The 17,459-nt window shown below is 39.0% G+C and overlaps 1 protein-coding gene across 2 annotated transcripts in view; it reads left to right on the plus strand.

Annotated features, from left to right (window-relative positions):
• The window catches only part of ARHGAP24 (Rho GTPase activating protein 24), a 201,314-nt gene that overhangs the window by 130,494 nt on the left and 53,361 nt on the right, over positions 1–17,459 (plus strand). For both annotated transcript variants that reach the window (XM_007465707.1, XM_007465708.1), the window contains exon 2: positions 2,729–2,851. In XM_007465707.1, the coding sequence (XP_007465769.1) occupies positions 2,746–2,851 (106 nt within the window). In that variant the 5' untranslated portion in view covers positions 2,729–2,745. The remainder of the gene's footprint in view (positions 1–2,728; positions 2,852–17,459) is intronic.

Here is a 17,459-nt window from a genome sequence, read left to right on the forward strand (position 1 = left end):
ATTAGAACAAATGGCTTCTTCAGTTAGAAATCATGTAATAGTACAGAGAATTTAGTTCATATCTATATAAATGTCTCCAATTGTTTTAATCACATTCTTAGCAATGAGTCTATTATTTCCACTGAGACTCATAGAAAAAAGTTTTTCTAAATCTTCTCCCTGTCTTTTACTAATTCACTGAGGAATCAAGATCTATATCCATGGATGAAATTCACAGATGAGAATTTCGTATCTGTGATTGGCAGTCGAAGTGAGATTCAGGGGTCAGACACACAGCATCATTGGCAGAGACAGGGAATCAAATGAAAAGTCAGGGGATAATGGCCAGTTGTGCTTATAATTCTCTTTTTTCCCTGCTTTCAGGCAGAAACACACTCCAGTGGCTGTCACTCACTCTCATTACTAGGACTGTTTCTGCTGGGGCTGGGAGTGACACAGCAGGGTATAACTGTCTGAATTGCTAAGCATCCTCCAGGCAAAGACAATAATTAAAATATTCTGATCTCAAAATGGTAATATTTTACAGGTGGATCAGGAAACAGAATAAATTTTAGAACTGTGCCACGCCAAGCAAAGCATCTTTTTCTTTTGTCATTTATTTATTTCTGCGACTTATGTGTCATACAGCCATGCATATGCATGTTAATGTGTGGCAAATTTTCCTACATGCACAGTATACAACTTTAATGTGCATTGTTATATATCAAAGAAAGACAGCCTTCTATATAAACTCCTGTATATATGTATTATTGACTAATTGTTCCCAAGCACTCACTAGCATACTACGCTAATTGTATGTCTCTGAGGTCAAATTAAATGTAATATGTCCTTTTTGCATTTGTAGATATGGGAGGCAGTTAAATGAGACTGAATTAATATTTACAGAATTTCTCTTTTAGCCTAACATAGTGCTAGTATATTAACTTCATTTCATTTAATTCTCACAAAAATTTACTAGATAGGGATTATTATTTCTAAAGCATGACTAAAGATATTGAGTTTCCAGAAGTTATGTGCTTTCCCAGAAGTTAAACAGCTAATATAGAATTGCGATTTCAGAAGGGTTTTCTCTGATTTCCTGAGCCTATGCTTTTTCAGACATAAATTGCTTAAAGTGATGATTGACCTAGGCTAGACCTAGAGGTGTAAGAAAGTCATTGTTTCCCAAATAGTGATATGTTCTCTTTAAAGTGAGAAAGCTCATCTTGTTTATTCAAGAGATCTGTAAACATTAGGGAACTGATTTGATGGCATCCCTCACCCACGCCACCCCCAAATTCAGTTGTATTGAAATGTAAAACACCAATGCCGTCTGTTCAGCTGGTTGGCTTAAAGTTATTTCACTTCTCTGACCTCGCACCTCTTCTGTTAATTTGCATCAATGCTAGAAGAGTTGTATTTCTCAACCTAGGACATTTGTATAAAATTCAAAGATCACAAACTCAAATGCCTAGAGTTTTCAGAGCTTTGTGAATGAGATTGGATGTGAAAGAATAGGAAGTGCGGCGCCTGTTGGAGGCTGCACGCTCCTCACAAAGGAGATTGTTTTTGAGCCCCTTCAGTTGCAACATGCGGTACCTGGCTCTCAGAACTGAAGGGCTGTGAATTAGAACAGTTGGCATCTGTTCTGATCCACTTAAAAACAAACAACGACAATGTCTTAAGCAAACAAAATACTTCGATATGAATTAATCCAACCCAAGCCTGCAAGTTTACAGCACTGAGTGAAAATTAAATTGTTCATAGATTATTTGAGCACCTTAGCAGTCAGTATAATGCTGAAATATTATCAGAATTCAGTTAAATAATACGTAATGGTCCATTTTCTTAATTATTCCTTCTGTGAACCACACTAGTTTTTTCAAAGAGAATGAAGCAGTGCAGTCACTGATACTTGTTTTCAGAAATGCTCCTTTAAGCATAAAAATACTTTATAGATCTCCAGCATTTCAAAGTTGATTTTAGAGATTATAAAGGTTTTAAAGTGTATGAGTTGTTTTCGGCCAGTGAGGGGGCGGGGAGCGGGGCTGATAAGAGAAACCAGCAAGCAAGGAGGTACTGCTGGGGTTTCCTAAAGCTAACCCTTAGGTGGCAGGGCCATCTGGGGTGTTAATTTGGCTGTTGAGACTGGCCAGGCTTGTGTCTTCTTCTGTGTGTCCCCCTGAAGGTATGATTTGGGGGAAGAGGCTCCCCTTCCAGGACAGAGAACAGAGGAGGACCTCTGGGGCAGATTCTCACATGTGGCTCTTTTCCCTTTCCTGGCACTCGTACTCAACCATGATGTGCCTGGTGGCCTCACTGTGTGCGCTGAGCAGACTCAGACTGTTCTGTACTTGCTTGGAATGAAAACTCAGGCTCTGCGGACCATTTCTCCATCTTTCATTTTGCTTTTGCTATTTTTCCCTATTCAGCAGTACGGTGTGAATAGATTGGATTATGAGTTAATACAGGCCTATGGGTTGTTGCTAGGACAAAAAGCTAGGCTTTGTTTGGGGAATGACATTTGTTTGCTGGCTTTCTCTTGGAAACATAAGAGCCTTTCCCTTCTAAGCAGATTTTTTTTTTTCCCCATGTTGAAACCATGGTAAATATTTCTGATTCATTGGGTAGAACCTAGTGCTAGCTGCATTAGGTACAGTTTATGTTTCAAGGATTCACTAGGAGGATGCTGATGGGGAATCTTCGGCTGAGCACATACTCATGTGTTAATGTTCCTGTCTTCTTACAGGAGGCGATCGAGATCGGATGACAGCAAATCATGAGAGCTACCTCCTTATGGCGAGTACCCAGAATGATATGGAAGACTGGGTCAAGTCCATCCGCCGAGTCATATGGGGACCATTTGGAGGAGGTGAGTGTATTTTAAAATCATGGAAAAACAGAAAGGTAGGCCAAAACTGTTCATCCTTTCCCCCAGCCCATGTCACTATCAGCACCTACTTTCAAATGGATGAATGTTAAAATAAATAGTAAACTACTAATTTATTTGTAGACACATATCTAAGTAACTCCTAGAAGTTCAATTTAGATCAAATATCATTAATAACCAACCTTCTTCCACGAATATTTTGAATTATAAAAAGGGATAATATTTTTCTTTTATCTTGGATGTTCCATTTTACTAATAATACATAGTTATGAGCCTCATATCATAAATGTAGATTAGTTAATAACCTGTAGATACAGGGTAAAAAAACATTTTGACTATTAGTTTTGGAAGAGATTTCAGCTCCAGATGCTCAGTGGTATCAAAGAGGAGTGGCAAAGCATTGGATGAAAATATGCTGGTAATTAGAGTGACAAAAAAAAAAAAGCTTTGCAACTTTGCAATCAGGAAAGTATTTGTGGATTTGATAATAAGTTTCTTTTAAAATTGTTAGCTAATACAGTGTAGAGAATATATCATGTGAAGAATAAGCTACATGGTGCTATGAATAGAGCTAAAAGGAAGAAGGAAGGATAAAAGATGTGATCTTTTCTATCAAGTAATATAGAGTGATATAAACAGAAAACATATTTAAAGAAAAAATCCAATAAATGGAACCAAATAGATAAGGACCCCAAAATATTCATCTATAACCAACATGTATTTCCAAGAATGTAAAGCCTAGCTATTTTATGTTGATGTAGTTAAAATAAATGATATAAATCAAATTCATATCTATTAAAGCAATTAGAACTTTCATATTTATTTTATATTCTCTTTTGTGTATTGTCAGCCCCCTGAATTCAGAAGTGAATTTTTTTTCCCTTAACATATCAGATGCTTCTTAAGCTGACTGACCTCTTTACATTTTAGAATAACTTCAAAAGCTTAGTTTAAAAAGTTGAAAAGTTAAGTTAAACTTAAAATAGTAAAGATTCATGGAAGACATGTTGATATTTTACAAGAGTAGTGGTACATGTCTGCAAACTCTCTGTCCTTTAGCAGAATCTCCTCTTGGGGGAGGGGGAGGTTCCTAACCGGGGTGACCATTCATCCCAGTTTGCCTGGTAACAGTGTAGTTTACTACTGTTGTCCCAGGCTAATTATTGACAGTGCTACCTCTCACTCTCACGGTGTTCTAGTTTGGGTGACAACTTGTATGGTCACCCTATTCATATACTAAAATGGCTAGTAAGTGACTTCAAAATGTTTGAAGAGGCCAGTGGGCTGAGATCCCATCCCAGTGCCTTAGCAGAGGGGTCTTCATGACTATTCATGAGAGATACATACTCAGCTGCCAGAGGTCTTCTGCTACCCTCAGGGTCAAGGATTTCTGGGGAAGCCTAAGGATATGTCTTTTCAAATTTCCTGTTTCCCCTCCATTATCAGGTTTCTGAGGCTCCTGAGTTCAGGAAGATTCTTAATATCTGCTGAAAGTGGTACTTTTGTTGAAGGATTATTTCTATCAAGGATTATTTTCTCCCATTCCTCCTCTTCCATCTGTCCTTTTCTCAAGAAAAATGAATGAGATCCAGTTTACATCACCAAATCAGTGGCCACAGGAGGTCCTATCAGCCCAGGAGTATCACAGGTGATCCTAGTGGGATCTATGTGTTAATCTTCAAATTTATGAACCTGGAAGGAATACTCTAGTAGCTGATTGGTTTGTATACTTTATCCTGCAGAATGTGCTTCAGGGATTTTGCAAATGCCTGATTCAAATTTACTTTTAAAGAGATATATTTTAGCATAGAGCACTTACAACAGAAACAATACTCTGAAGAATAAATCTTCTCCTGCCCTCTTTGCTTTAACTGAAGAGTGTTAATGAGATTGTAAGGCAAGCTCTTAAAGTACTCATTCAATTTGCAAGAAATCTTTTGTGATTCATCTGATATATCGGAATTTCCTAAAGTTGTTAGAGAATACACAACCAAACCGAATGCTGATCCTGAGAGAAAATTGCAAACATCACCCGTAATCTCATGTTTCAAATGTTTGTATTAATATAGCCCCTCTATACTTACTGATTGAATTTTAAAGAAATATTACAAATTTGAGTTGTAAACAATAAATTTATATGACTGAGAAACATTTTATTTATGTATTGGGGTTCCACTTAGTATTTCATTAAAAATAAGTTTTTCACCAATTAAGAATATTTTACTTTATTTTTATTTATTTATTTTTTAACATCTTTATTGGAGTATCATTGCTTTAAAATGGTGTGTTAGTTTCTGCTGTATAACAAAGTGAATCAGCTATACATATACATATATCCCCATATCTCCTCCCTCTTGCATCTCCCTCCTTCCCACCCTCCCTATCCCACCCCTCTAGGTGGTCACAAAGAACCGAGCTGATCTCCCTGTGCTATGCGGCTGCTTCCCACTAGCTATCGATTTTACGTTTGGTAGTGTATATATGTCCATGCCACTCTCTCACTTTGTCCCAGCTTACCCTTCCCCCTCCCCAAGAATATTTTAAAACCACTCTGTTAGTTCAGCCTCACATTTTGTAAATTAGGTCATTAAGACCCAGAGAGAATGAATGACTTGCCAAGTGTCATACTGTGAGTAACATAAGTAGGAAGAAAACTCGTGTGTTTTCATTCTGAGCTTCTTCCTGCTTTATTGTACAATAGCTGATCTATTACTTCTACTGTGGTAGTGAAAAACCCACAATTACAAGTCCATGCCTTATTGATAGTATATTCTTCAGTATATGAAAAACAAAAGTGTTTAAAAGTTGACAAGTAGGCTGAATATAGTTGAGTTCTTCAAAAATATCTGAATTAATACCATCAAGAAAGTGAAAAGACAACCCATTGAATGGGAGGAAAGTATGTCCAGATCATTTGTCTGATTTTGGACTTCTACCCATAATATGTAAATAACTAACAACTCAAAAATAAAGACAAATCAAAATTTTGACCCAATTAGAATCAATTTAAAAATGGGCAAAGAATCTGAATAAGCATTTCTGTAAGGAAAATATACAAATGGCCAATAAGCACATGAAAAGATGCTCAGCGTTATTAGCCATCAGGGAAATACAAATCAAAAGCACAGTGAGATACCATTTCTTTCATACACACTAGGATTGCTAGAATCAAGCAGTTCCGTAATAACAAGTATCGGCAAGGATGTGGAGAAATTGAACCCCCCCCATATTGGTAATGGGAATTTAAAATGTAGCTGTTTTAGAAAACAGTCTGACAGTTCCTCAGATGATTAAACACAGTGCTACCATATGACCCAACATTTGCACTTTTAGGTATATACCCAAGAGAAATGAAAAACATATGTCCACACAGAAACTTGCACATCAATATTTATAGCAGCATTGTTCCTAAATGCCAATAAGTAGAAACACCCAAATGTCCATCAATGGACAAATAGATACACAGAAAGTGGTATAGTCATACAATGGATTGTTTAGCCATAAAAAGAATGAGGTATTGATGCATGCTACAACGTGAATGAACGTTGAAAACATTGTGCTAGATGGAAGAAACCAGTCAGAAAAGACTATATATATATATATATATATATATATATGTGTATGTATATATATAATATATATATATATATAAAATCACTCTGCTGTATACCTTATATATATATATATATATATATATATATATATATCCTTCTATTTATAAGAAAGTACAGAACAGAGAAATCCATAGAGACAGAAAGTAGATTTGTGATTGCTTAGGGCTGGGATGGGGAAATAAGGAGTTTGCAGTGGGTTGGTAGCCAAAACATATGAGATCTTTTTTTAGGTAATAAAATGTTCTAAAATTAACTGTGATGACCGTTGCATATATCTGAGTATATTAAAAACTATTGAATTGTACACTTTAAACAGGAGAATTCTATGATATGTGAATTATATCTCAGTAAAGCTGCTAAAAAACTCCTGAATTGTCATAATTGCTTTTCATTAGAGAATACATTTCCCCTTCCTATCTTAGTCATAGAATCCAAGACAGTTAATCCTAAATAAAAACCTATTGGCTTCCAACCTCCTTCCCACTGCTCAAAGATTGTTGTGGATGTTGATTAAATGGCATCTGTAAAGACATTTGGAAGGTGACTTTTCATCCTGATTTATCAAGCTCTGTATACCACCTCCGGGTACATTTTAAATGTGTTTATTGTAGAGAGGGCATTTCATTGTCTATATTGCAGTTCTACAACCCGTTTCTAAATAGTTAAAGTTTTTCATGAGGCACTGAAGCTTATTCAGGTTGTTTATACATGTAAGATATTCCCTCTTTACCATTTCAATATTAGACATTTGATTAAAACATAGGTGACACCTGAGGAGTTTGCTTAGTTTTTCAATATTTAGAAATTAAAAACTGTTAAGTGAAATCATAAAATATAGGGCTTTGATATTTCTTTTTCTGAAAAAAAAAACAAAGTTACTACAAATACTCAGATGAAGGAGGGGAACCAGGAGAAATGCAAAATGTATACACCCTCTCTTAACAACCAAGCCTGATAACTTAGTTCAGTATTGAATCTAGATACCTCAACTTTCATTTATCTGATTAACCCCCCTGTAAACAGATGCTTCTCTATTAATGATGCTGAGAAGCACATGGTTTCTGCTTAAAAGTCCAATCCAGAAGTTGGGATGTCAAAACATGTATTTAACTTTGGAAAAGTTTAGGGTTCTGTCTTTGTTTGTTTTGGTTATTCTTGTCTTTTTCACTGGGCTTCTGTTGGAATGTTTTTGAGGCAATGTATATGGAAGTACCCAGCCCAGGATCTGGGGAGGGTGAAAATTCATTAATTGTTCATTAGATCTGAGGACATAGCCTAACTTTAGCTGCTAACAAAATCAGGTCCTTCCTGTATATTTCTGTCTCCTTATGAAAAGAGTTGAGTCAGCGACTTACCAAGGCAGTAAAAATATTGAATGTGAATAATCCTCATGATGAGTAATTAACACATGGGCAAGCAGGTTAATTAAGAAACTATGTGGTCTTGCCCCTGACACATACCACTGTGTGATCTGTGGTAAGTGATATTACCCCCTCACCTTTAGGTTCCTCACTTGTGAAATAACGTTGGACAAAACTCTTTTAACTAAGATTCATTCCAACTCCAAAGTCCTGCGATCACATGTGTTCCCTCCATACCAATGCTCAGAGAAGTGATATTTTCAGTGGGCCAAGGTGCCTCTTGTCCAGCGCTGCCACTGTCTTGGTGGGACTGAGTTATACTTCACAGTTCCTTATTTTCCTAGCAGCCTGCTGTGACACAGAAAGCAAAAACAATGGTCGAACCATGGGGCAGAAATAATAATTATTCCCTCAGTGACAAAATTTTACCTATCTGGGCATGCTAGTCAGAGTAATGATGTTTCTAAAGGGAGTATCTTTTTAATACTCTTCACAGCTTTTTTTTAATGCTCCTGCTAAATAGCTAGGAAGGTACCCAGAGGCCTTAGGGGTCAGTTGGGGTTAAAGCACTAGCATTCCAACTGTGCTCATGGAACAGCCAGGTGGATGAATGATTAACCCAGTGAGTAAATTGTTCAGTGACTGGGACCAAGGGGGTTGGTAGACGTAGGGGCTGGGGTGCAGCGGGTGCATGCACGATCAGGGGAGAAGATGAAAGCAGGATTGGTTCGAAAACCATAGCCAGACAAATACATATGTATAAAAACGTATAAACACACACACATATGAGTTAACTTGTTTTGTGGTTATACCTGCAGAATCTTTGCTGCTAAATTTTCAACAGTTTTCTATTTCACACACATATGTTTTAACGATATGCACATTTACATCAGCACTCACAAATAGATTCAGTTGCAAAGTATCTGAAAAAAAAATCTTGTATAGGAAGAGAATAAATGCAGAAAGGAAGGGGCAAAAAGTTGACCCCCTCGGGGCTGGTTTGGGGCTGTTTGGTTTCTGGAGGGACTGAGGCAGCCAGCTGTAAAGGTATGTACAAGACCAGAGCCGGCAGGGGAGTCACTGCAAAGGCGAAGGAAGAAACAAGGGGTTCAGGCGGCCGCGGGGCACTCTCCCTGCTCCCCTCACACTGTTGTGACTGCACCTGTTGCATGTGACCGGCGGGCACTGAAGGCAGCCGCAGCCACAGCGTGGTGACGAGGCAGCTGCAGCCCTGCCAGCTCCCGCCCAGCTCTCTTTGAGAAAAGGGGAGCAGGAACTGGACTAGCGGGGGAGAAGCTCCCTGCAGAGCTGCTTCCTACACGGATCCGAGGAGAAGCCTCTCCCGGAACGGGCACTGGACTGTTCTGACGTGGCGATTCCCTCGGGAGCCCCGGGAGTTTGAAGACCGAAGGGAGAAGCCCGCAGAGAGCATCAAAGGCTGAGGGGTGTTATAAAAGGAACAGGGGAGTTCTTTGAAAAGAATCTGTCGTGCACCGAAATGCTTTCTGGAGAAGGTGCCATTATCTGCCTCCCCTTTTGCTCAGATAAAAGGAGCCAGCAAGGACAGTACTGAAATATCCCTGAGGGGCCTTTTGGTCATTGTTCCTCTTTCCCCTGCTCACGGCTATTTGCTGACCTTTCCAGAGAATCTCAGTCCCCCCAGTTCCAGCTGAGAAGACAGTTCTTAATAAAAAAAAAAAAAAAAAAAGAAAGAAAAGTCTGCTGTTGGAATGGGAGGTGCCGCTTGCTTGCTGTGACATTTTGGAATGTCTGCAGAAACAAAAAAAAAAATTAAAAAACCTCAAAAACTCCCGGGATTAGGCAAGAAAAAAGGAATTTTCTGCCAAAAAGAAGTAAATGAGAGGTGGTAACTTATCCCTGATTCAGGACCTGGATGATCAAAATCTTCAAGTTCTAAGAAACAGCACTTCAACAAAAATAAACAAACATGAGAAGGAGTAGCTGTGGGATCCCGATATCACACAGAGACAGGTTTTAAAGGGAGCCAGAAACGGGTTCAGAATTTGGGGGCTGTATGCTGCCTGAAGACAGAAGTACTGGGGGGCGCCCCTCAGTTGCCTTGGCGTCTACTCCTTTCATTCCTAAAACTACATACAGAAGAATTAAACGGTGTTTTAGTTTTCGGAAAGGTAGGTACATAATATGTTCATGTCCTTTTAAAATATCTTTCTGATGCTTTAAGGTCAGTTTACGCTCAGATAAAGTGGGAGTTTGGAAGCCATGAGCTTAAAACTGTACAAGAATGGTTTATGTGTGGTTTTGCTTGTCTATACTTATTTCTCGAGGTTCCTATTGATCTGTTTATTACTGCCTGTGAATGGGCCAGGTGGGCGGGGCTTAAAGAACGGTGGTCCTAAAGAGATCACCTTGACTGCTGGAGAACAAACAAGCTGGCCGGACCATGCCGAGGGGAGGGGCCGAGACTACCTTGGGCTGTTTCCAGACTCAAATCAAACAGCCATGCTGTTCCCGCCGTGAACGGAGTCCCTCTCAAGTCCCCGTTCTGCGCTCCCATCACATCGGTTTGGTTCTAGCTGCCTGCTCTTGCCTCCCCTCCCCTACTGAGAAAATTGTAATAATTGGATTATCTGTAGTGACCCCTTTTCAGGAGGCTTTGAACCATATTGATTAACACTGATAAGAAATAGGAGTCACCTTGGCTTTCCAAGTATATCATAAGGTGGCACTGGGAGAGGGCAAAGACATGAAGGATCAGGAACAAGGGGTGGAAAATATAAGCTTAGGATCAATAAAAGAAACAAGTATTTCAGGGCTTCCCTGGTGGCGCAGTGGTTGAGAGTCCGGCTGCCGATGCAGGGGACACGGGTTCGTGCCCCGGTCCGGGAAGATCCCACATGCAGCCGAGCGGCTGTGCCCATGAGCCATGACCGCTTGAGCTTGCGCGTCTGGAGCCTGTGCTCCGCAACGGGAGAGGCCACAACAGTGAGAGGCCCGCGTACCGGGGGAAAAAAAAAAAAAAAAAAAAAGAAAGAAACTAAGTATTTCAGAATTGATTTGTGTAGGGGGAGTTAAAGGGTACAACATAGGTAAAATGAAGTATTTCTATAAAATGTTTCTGTATCAACATATTTTAAAATGGCCTTTTGTTTTAAAATGGGAATAATTAAATCAAATGATTATTTAAATTGGAACTAGGTAATTATAATTTTAAAGTCACATACTGTAACCTAATAATTTAATCAGGAGCTGACTTGAGTCCCATCTAAGGTTGTTCTTTCTCCCTTTTTTCTTTAATTTGCCAACTATTAATCAACATTATCTAGTAATCAACAAAAAACAGAAGAGAAGAAAAACTGTATATTGAAAGCAAGATATAGCGGGAACTTTTTAAAACTAAACCTTGCTCCTTCTGAGTCTTTTCCTTTGAGCAGTTAATATCTGGCTATGATCATTATCATATATTATAAGCAAGGAATTATCATATATTATAAGCAAGGAATTCGGGTGTTACTCTATATTCCTCTCTCATCCACAAAGATAATTAAATGAGAGATACGTGTCTCATATTTTATAGATCTTTAGAGATTTCATGGTTACTGTAAGATTGCGTCATTGATAGAGAAATTGGCAATGAGAGAAACTGAAAAAGGCTAGGGATTAATTGCTTAAAGGACATCCCCTCTTCTTGTTCCCCCACCACTCAGCAACTAAATTGAGTTTATCCAAACATGTAGAGAAGATCTACTTTTCTGGGTTATTACTGCTCATTTGTAACATGAAATGCTCTGGGGACAATTAATTTATCTTCGAAATGCAGAGCAAAGTGTTTTTTACGTTTTCCACCTTCTCTCCTCCCATATTGGAATATAGCATGTCTTCAAGAACTCTGGCTAACACTGCTGTTTGTTATGTCCTCTTCCCTCTCTCCTTAAATATCAATGAGGGAAGGCAGTGCTGCAAAAAAAAAAATAGAAGAAGAAAATTCCCATGGGCTGGCAAATGGCAATCAGAGAGTGGGGGACAGCTTCCATCTATCACCTCCTGTGGGCTATTTTTAAACTATTGTCCTCGCCTCTGCAAATTCTTAGTAATCTGAAGAATGTTCAGCATTTGTGTAAAGGATTAACAGATTTTTATTTTACAAAGTTGCATTCTGGTTACTGTCAGAACCGTAAAGGAGAGGAGGTGCAGGGGGCATTCAGCTGTGTTAAGTTCCCTCTCCCTGCTCAACCACAGTTAGGCAGTGAGGCTCTGGGAAGGAAGGCGCCGGGCTGAGGCTGGGCTGCGAGGCTTTTTCTGTGCCACACTAGCCATTGTTTTCAGCGGCGGTGTGAATCCCAGGGTGTTAGATCTTTATGCAAGGTCCTGCACTGAAAAGAATGAACTTTTCTTTCAATCCGGGGTTCCCAAACCATGCTACCTTAAGAAGAGAGTGTCGTTTTGTGCTTTGTTTAATCCCCTGGGTGCTCCAGGAGTTCCAGAAGTGGACAGGGGGTTCTGAGTTCCTCTCCCAAGCCTGTTGGAGAGCATCCACTGAAGTCCTTTCAATGAAAGCAAAAGGGAGGGTGCAGGAAGCATGGAAAAGCACCCAGAAGCACAAAACGGTAATGCGTCTGCTTTTCCAGATCCACATTTAAAACATTTTTTACTACTGTTATGGGTCAGCTGACAGAAGAGGCAGCTCAGCACTTCAGAATGGCCCTCAGAATGAAGAGGGGAGCTCAGTTAAAGTTTCCAGAGGCCTGGTGGGATTGCAGCTTGCATGCTGTGCCTGTTGGAACTCACTGCTCTGAGTTCCTCTCTCTTACAGACCTCTTCTGTCCTTTACTGCCCTCTGTTTCTTTGTTTAGCTACTAATAAAGGTCTCCGGACATGTTTTCTCAGTGGTTTTAAAAATCTAGGCACTGTGAACCATCTATTAGGCAGGACCCTGGGGAGAGTGGTGCTTTGGATTTATGTTCTGGTGAGGTAAAGGTTACAATGTGTTCTTTACCCTTTTGATTTTGAAACTATATATATTTTACCTCCATAAGACTAATATGTAATATACAGAGTCTAACCAATCTTTTGATTACTTGGAACACTTTGGGTCCTGATGTCAGTGTTAATTTCTAGTCAGAATGGTCTGGCTGGTTTAAGATTGTTGTGATCACAGAACATACTAAAGTAAAATTTTAAACCCTAACTTTGTCTTGTCTTTTTCCTGAGTCGTGCTCTTCTTGGAGATAAAGAATCATTAATTCCCCAGTGCTTTCTTTTTTCCCCTAGACAGTAACTTAGTGGTCATGCCCCATTGCTTCTTCCTTCTTTATATACTTTCAGCTCCATTTCTATTTCCATCACTTAGTTGTCTGTGCCTTTATGGCTTTATGCACACAAGGTACTTTGACCTTAGAAGTGGCTCTTCAAGACAGCATCCATCCTCACCTCTTTTCACCCCCAACATTGTTCACAAATTCCTGCAGCACAGTTCATTTGTAAGGCGTCATCCAGTTGGTATTCCTGAAACAGTACTAACAAGCAGTGTTCCACGGCTTAGAAATTTTTCATGAGTCCCTATTGCTCCCAAGAGGATGTCCCGTTTCATGCAACTGTCAAGGGCTTCTAAGTAATTCCAACTATTTCCAATTCCCCAGACTATCCCCTCTTCCTCCCTGAACCCATCTCCTGTAACACCTCTTTGCTCTGTTCAGTGCCCCCTCTGCAGTGATGCTCTCTCTCCTCTGCAGTCTGTCCACACTCTACACTGTCTTCAAGTCATTGTTGGCTCTCATTTCTTCATCAAGCCTTCTCTGTTCACCTGTTATACTCTTTACTCTATAGCCCCTATATTTCTTATATGCTGCCACCTGGTCACCTTATCTTCATAGCTATTTTCAAGTGCTTTTATGCACATTTGTGATAAGAAATATATATTTGTATTTGTTTATTTCTTCTCAAAGTTAAGAATGACAATAGGTCTATTCAATCAAGGATTCAAGATCTATTGCAGGCTGGTGAAGTATAGTATTATTACCCATCTTTTTCTGCTAGTTCAGAGACAGTAGTGAATTAAAATAGAATATCTTTACAGAGGTGGTGGATAACACCAGCACTTTCTTTAAAGTTAATTTAAAGTATTCTGATCTGTCCTCAGAACCTATTTTTCCCTGTATATGCAGATGGTATGTTTATAAGTGAAAATGTTAATACATTAAGTGATGGTTAACCTTAAAGCATAAAAAAGTTAATGTTATATATGTTGTAGTCACATTTATCAAAATTGATTTCTCCAGGGCTTCCCTGGTGGCGCAGTGGTTGAGAGTCCGCCTGCCGATGCGGGGGACGCGGGTTCGTGCCCCGGTCCAGGAGGATCCCGCGTGCAGCGGAGCGGCTGGGCCCGTGAGCCATGGCCGCTGGGCCTGCGCGTCCGGAGCCTGTGCTCCGCAGCGGGAGAGGCCACAGCGGTGAGAGGCCCGCGTACCGCAAAAAGGGAAAAAAAAAAAAAATTGATTTGTCCAACAGAATGCCACTATCCAAATCCATGTAATTTTAAATGGTGCTATAAATGAGTAGCTCATTAATTCACATGTCAAAGTTTTACAGAGCATCTACCAAGTGATTTCGGGGGTGAGAAGGCAAACAAAACAAGTTTCCTGGAATCTATGAGTTCACAGATTCCTTGAAGATAAAGAAACATATAAAATAAGTAATTACTTAATCTGTAATAAGCACTACAACAAATTATATACGAAGTCTGAGGAGTTTATTAATAAAAGACTCACCGTGGACTCATCTGGAAAGGCAGTGATTCATCTGAACTACATGAAATCAGATTTAGTCTTTGGAAGTTTATGGAAAGACATTTTCTCTTACATGATCCTAAAAGAGTAGTCAGCATCCCTATGGGAAAAAAATGTCAAAATTGAATTAACATAACATAGTGGGAAAGGAAGGCTTTTAGAGTCATATAGACCTGAGTTTATACCCCAGATCTACCACTTTCTAGATATGTGACTTCAAGTCACCTAGCATCTCTGAATCTATTTGTAGAAGGGAAATGTCCTTGCGGAATATTTGTGAGTGTCAAATAAGAAAATACATGTAAATTGCATGGCTTGGTACCTGGATGTAAGTGGTGAGTATAATTACTCTGCTGGTCTAAGACCAATGCTATTGGGTCACTATTATCACATTATTACACTTGCTTATTTTTTTCAAGCCTTTATTTTTCTCCAGTCTGACTACAAGGAGAGTCAAGATTTTACCATATATTCATTGGTTATTATAGATTCTGAGCTTCTTGAATTAAGTTTTCTATCCATAGAAGATTTGTTGGCTGCTTAGAAATTGCTAGTAACAGACTGAAGTAAGCTTTGGCTGTCTTTGTTTCTTAGTTCTGTACTAAATTGGATGTCTTTTATTTTTATTTGTCCATTTACCATGGGCAAATGTTCATTTTTAATTGAATATTATTACAATCCTGGTGACACCGCGACTTATTCTGTTAGCAGCGTTGTAGTAAGCAGAAGGATAAGTAGAAGCAAATTCTCTATATGACTTAGCATGTAATCTATGGCACGGAAGGGACAGGGAACTCTGAAAAATAACTGATAATAGAAAATTTAAGTAGTAACCGAGAAGTTATCTAACTTCTGCCTTTTTCATCAACAAATCAAAGACTTTTTTGTTTTCACGTTTTTATAGGAATCAGTGCCACAACCTGAGGAGTCTTGATAAGTTTCATTTTACCTTGGAGTTAGTCATTTATTTCCTCTAATTAAGGAGATGAAGTATTTTATTTTAATGCATGCATTAATTCTACAAATGTTTATGGAACACTCAATCCTTACCCACTTTGGTGTTAAGTTCCAGGGAGCAAGAGAGTTTACCTATGTGTCTTAATCCATTCAGGCTGCTATAACAAAATGCCACGGACTGGGTAGCTTCTAAACAACAGGAATTTATTTCTCATGGTTCTGGAGGTTGAAAGACTGAGATCAGGCCAGCATCGTTGAGATCTGGTGAGAGCCCTCTTCTGGGTTGCAGACTGTCTACTTCTTGTTGTATTCCCAAGGGGCTGAAAGGGAAGGAGTGAGAGAGCTCTCTGGGGTCCCTTTTATGAAGATACTAGTCCCACTCATGAGGGCCCTGCCCTCATGACCTAATCACCTCTCAAAGTCCCTACCTCCTAAAACCATTACCATAGGCATTAAATTTTCAACATAGGAGTTTGGAAGGGACACAGACATTCAGACTGTGACACTATGGTAGACAGAGTATGAGCCTTGGAGTCTTTCATGTTCCCAGTTCAGTCCTTATGTCTGCAGTACTTTTGGAAATTTACCTAAACCTCCTTTAAGTTTATAGGATAAATATATAGTATAAACTGTTATCCAATATCATTTATAACAATAATAATAAATGTAAAATAATCATTTTCTTATAATAATTGTGAAAGTACAATCTTCTTTTGACTGGTGAGGGACTAGTCCATTATGGGTAGGCATCTAAATAAACAATTACAAAGCAATATGTTAAGAAAGCAAAGAAGAAAATAGCAAATTTTGTGTCTGGGATGGGGGTGAGGGAATGTTAGTAAGGACTTAACACAGGAGATGATGCGAGTTGAATCTTGCAGGATAAGTTTTCCTAGGCTGGCTCATGACAGCAGGACCTACCTTCTAGAAGGAGACGTGAAGATGTAATAAGTCATAATACATATAGGAAACAACAAATAGTTCAGTATAGTTATTGAGTATGTTGTTTGTGAGGAAGCAGCAGTAATGAGCATGGATATGGCACAGTGCCTGGCTCAGAAAGGGTGCTACCTAAACATTTGTACTTTGAATAGTGGATGAAGAGACAGAGATCGGATTGTGGAGAATTTGTATTTCATGAAAAAGAGTTTGGTTGGCCAGGGGGCACCATGGGAAGAAATGAAGCAAAAGAGAGGCATAATCTGATTTAAATATTATGAAGATCACTGTGGCAGCACTTGCCTGGTTTGGGAACCCAGCTCTATAAAAGTCACTTAAGAAATATTGAGGATCGAGATTGAAAAGAGTATTCTTGAGGGAAAGAATTACGTAAGGTGTGAGAAGTGTCAGGAAGAAGAGTGAGATTGATAGTTTTAAAGGGAGTGAGCCATAAAGTAATGCAAAAAATAAATTTGGCTGTCAGTGATTTGGCAACTAGGTAGTTATTGGTAATTATAGAAAAAGCTCTTTTAGTGGAATGACGGTGTCAGAGGCCACATTGTAACAGGTTGACAAGAAGATAGAAAGTGATGATATGGAGCCAAAGTTATACTTAGTTGGGAATCAAGGAGCAGAGTGAATAAAGGGACAAGGCACAGAGAGTCCAAAGATGTTTAGTTTGTATTTATTTATCTTTTAGGATGGGTAGAATTTGAGTATATTTTTTAGATCACACTGAATAACATCACAGGCTGCCTCTAGCTATTGAGTATATAAATCACACATAAAGGAGAAACTTCACAAATCCTGAAGATATTTAGATTTTCTTTATATTTTTTTCTCTCTCCTGTCTCTCTCTCCAGTTGAAACAGCCTCCCACAGATATAATAAAATTACCTGTGCAATTTACTTTCTCAGCCTAGTGGAAAGTCACGTCCTGAGTGATGCTTCATGA

Source organism: Lipotes vexillifer, unplaced genomic scaffold, assembly GCF_000442215.2.
Source record: "Lipotes vexillifer unplaced genomic scaffold, Lipotes_vexillifer_v1.1 scaffold301, whole genome shotgun sequence".
Lineage (NCBI taxonomy): Eukaryota > Metazoa > Chordata > Mammalia > Artiodactyla > Lipotidae > Lipotes > Lipotes vexillifer.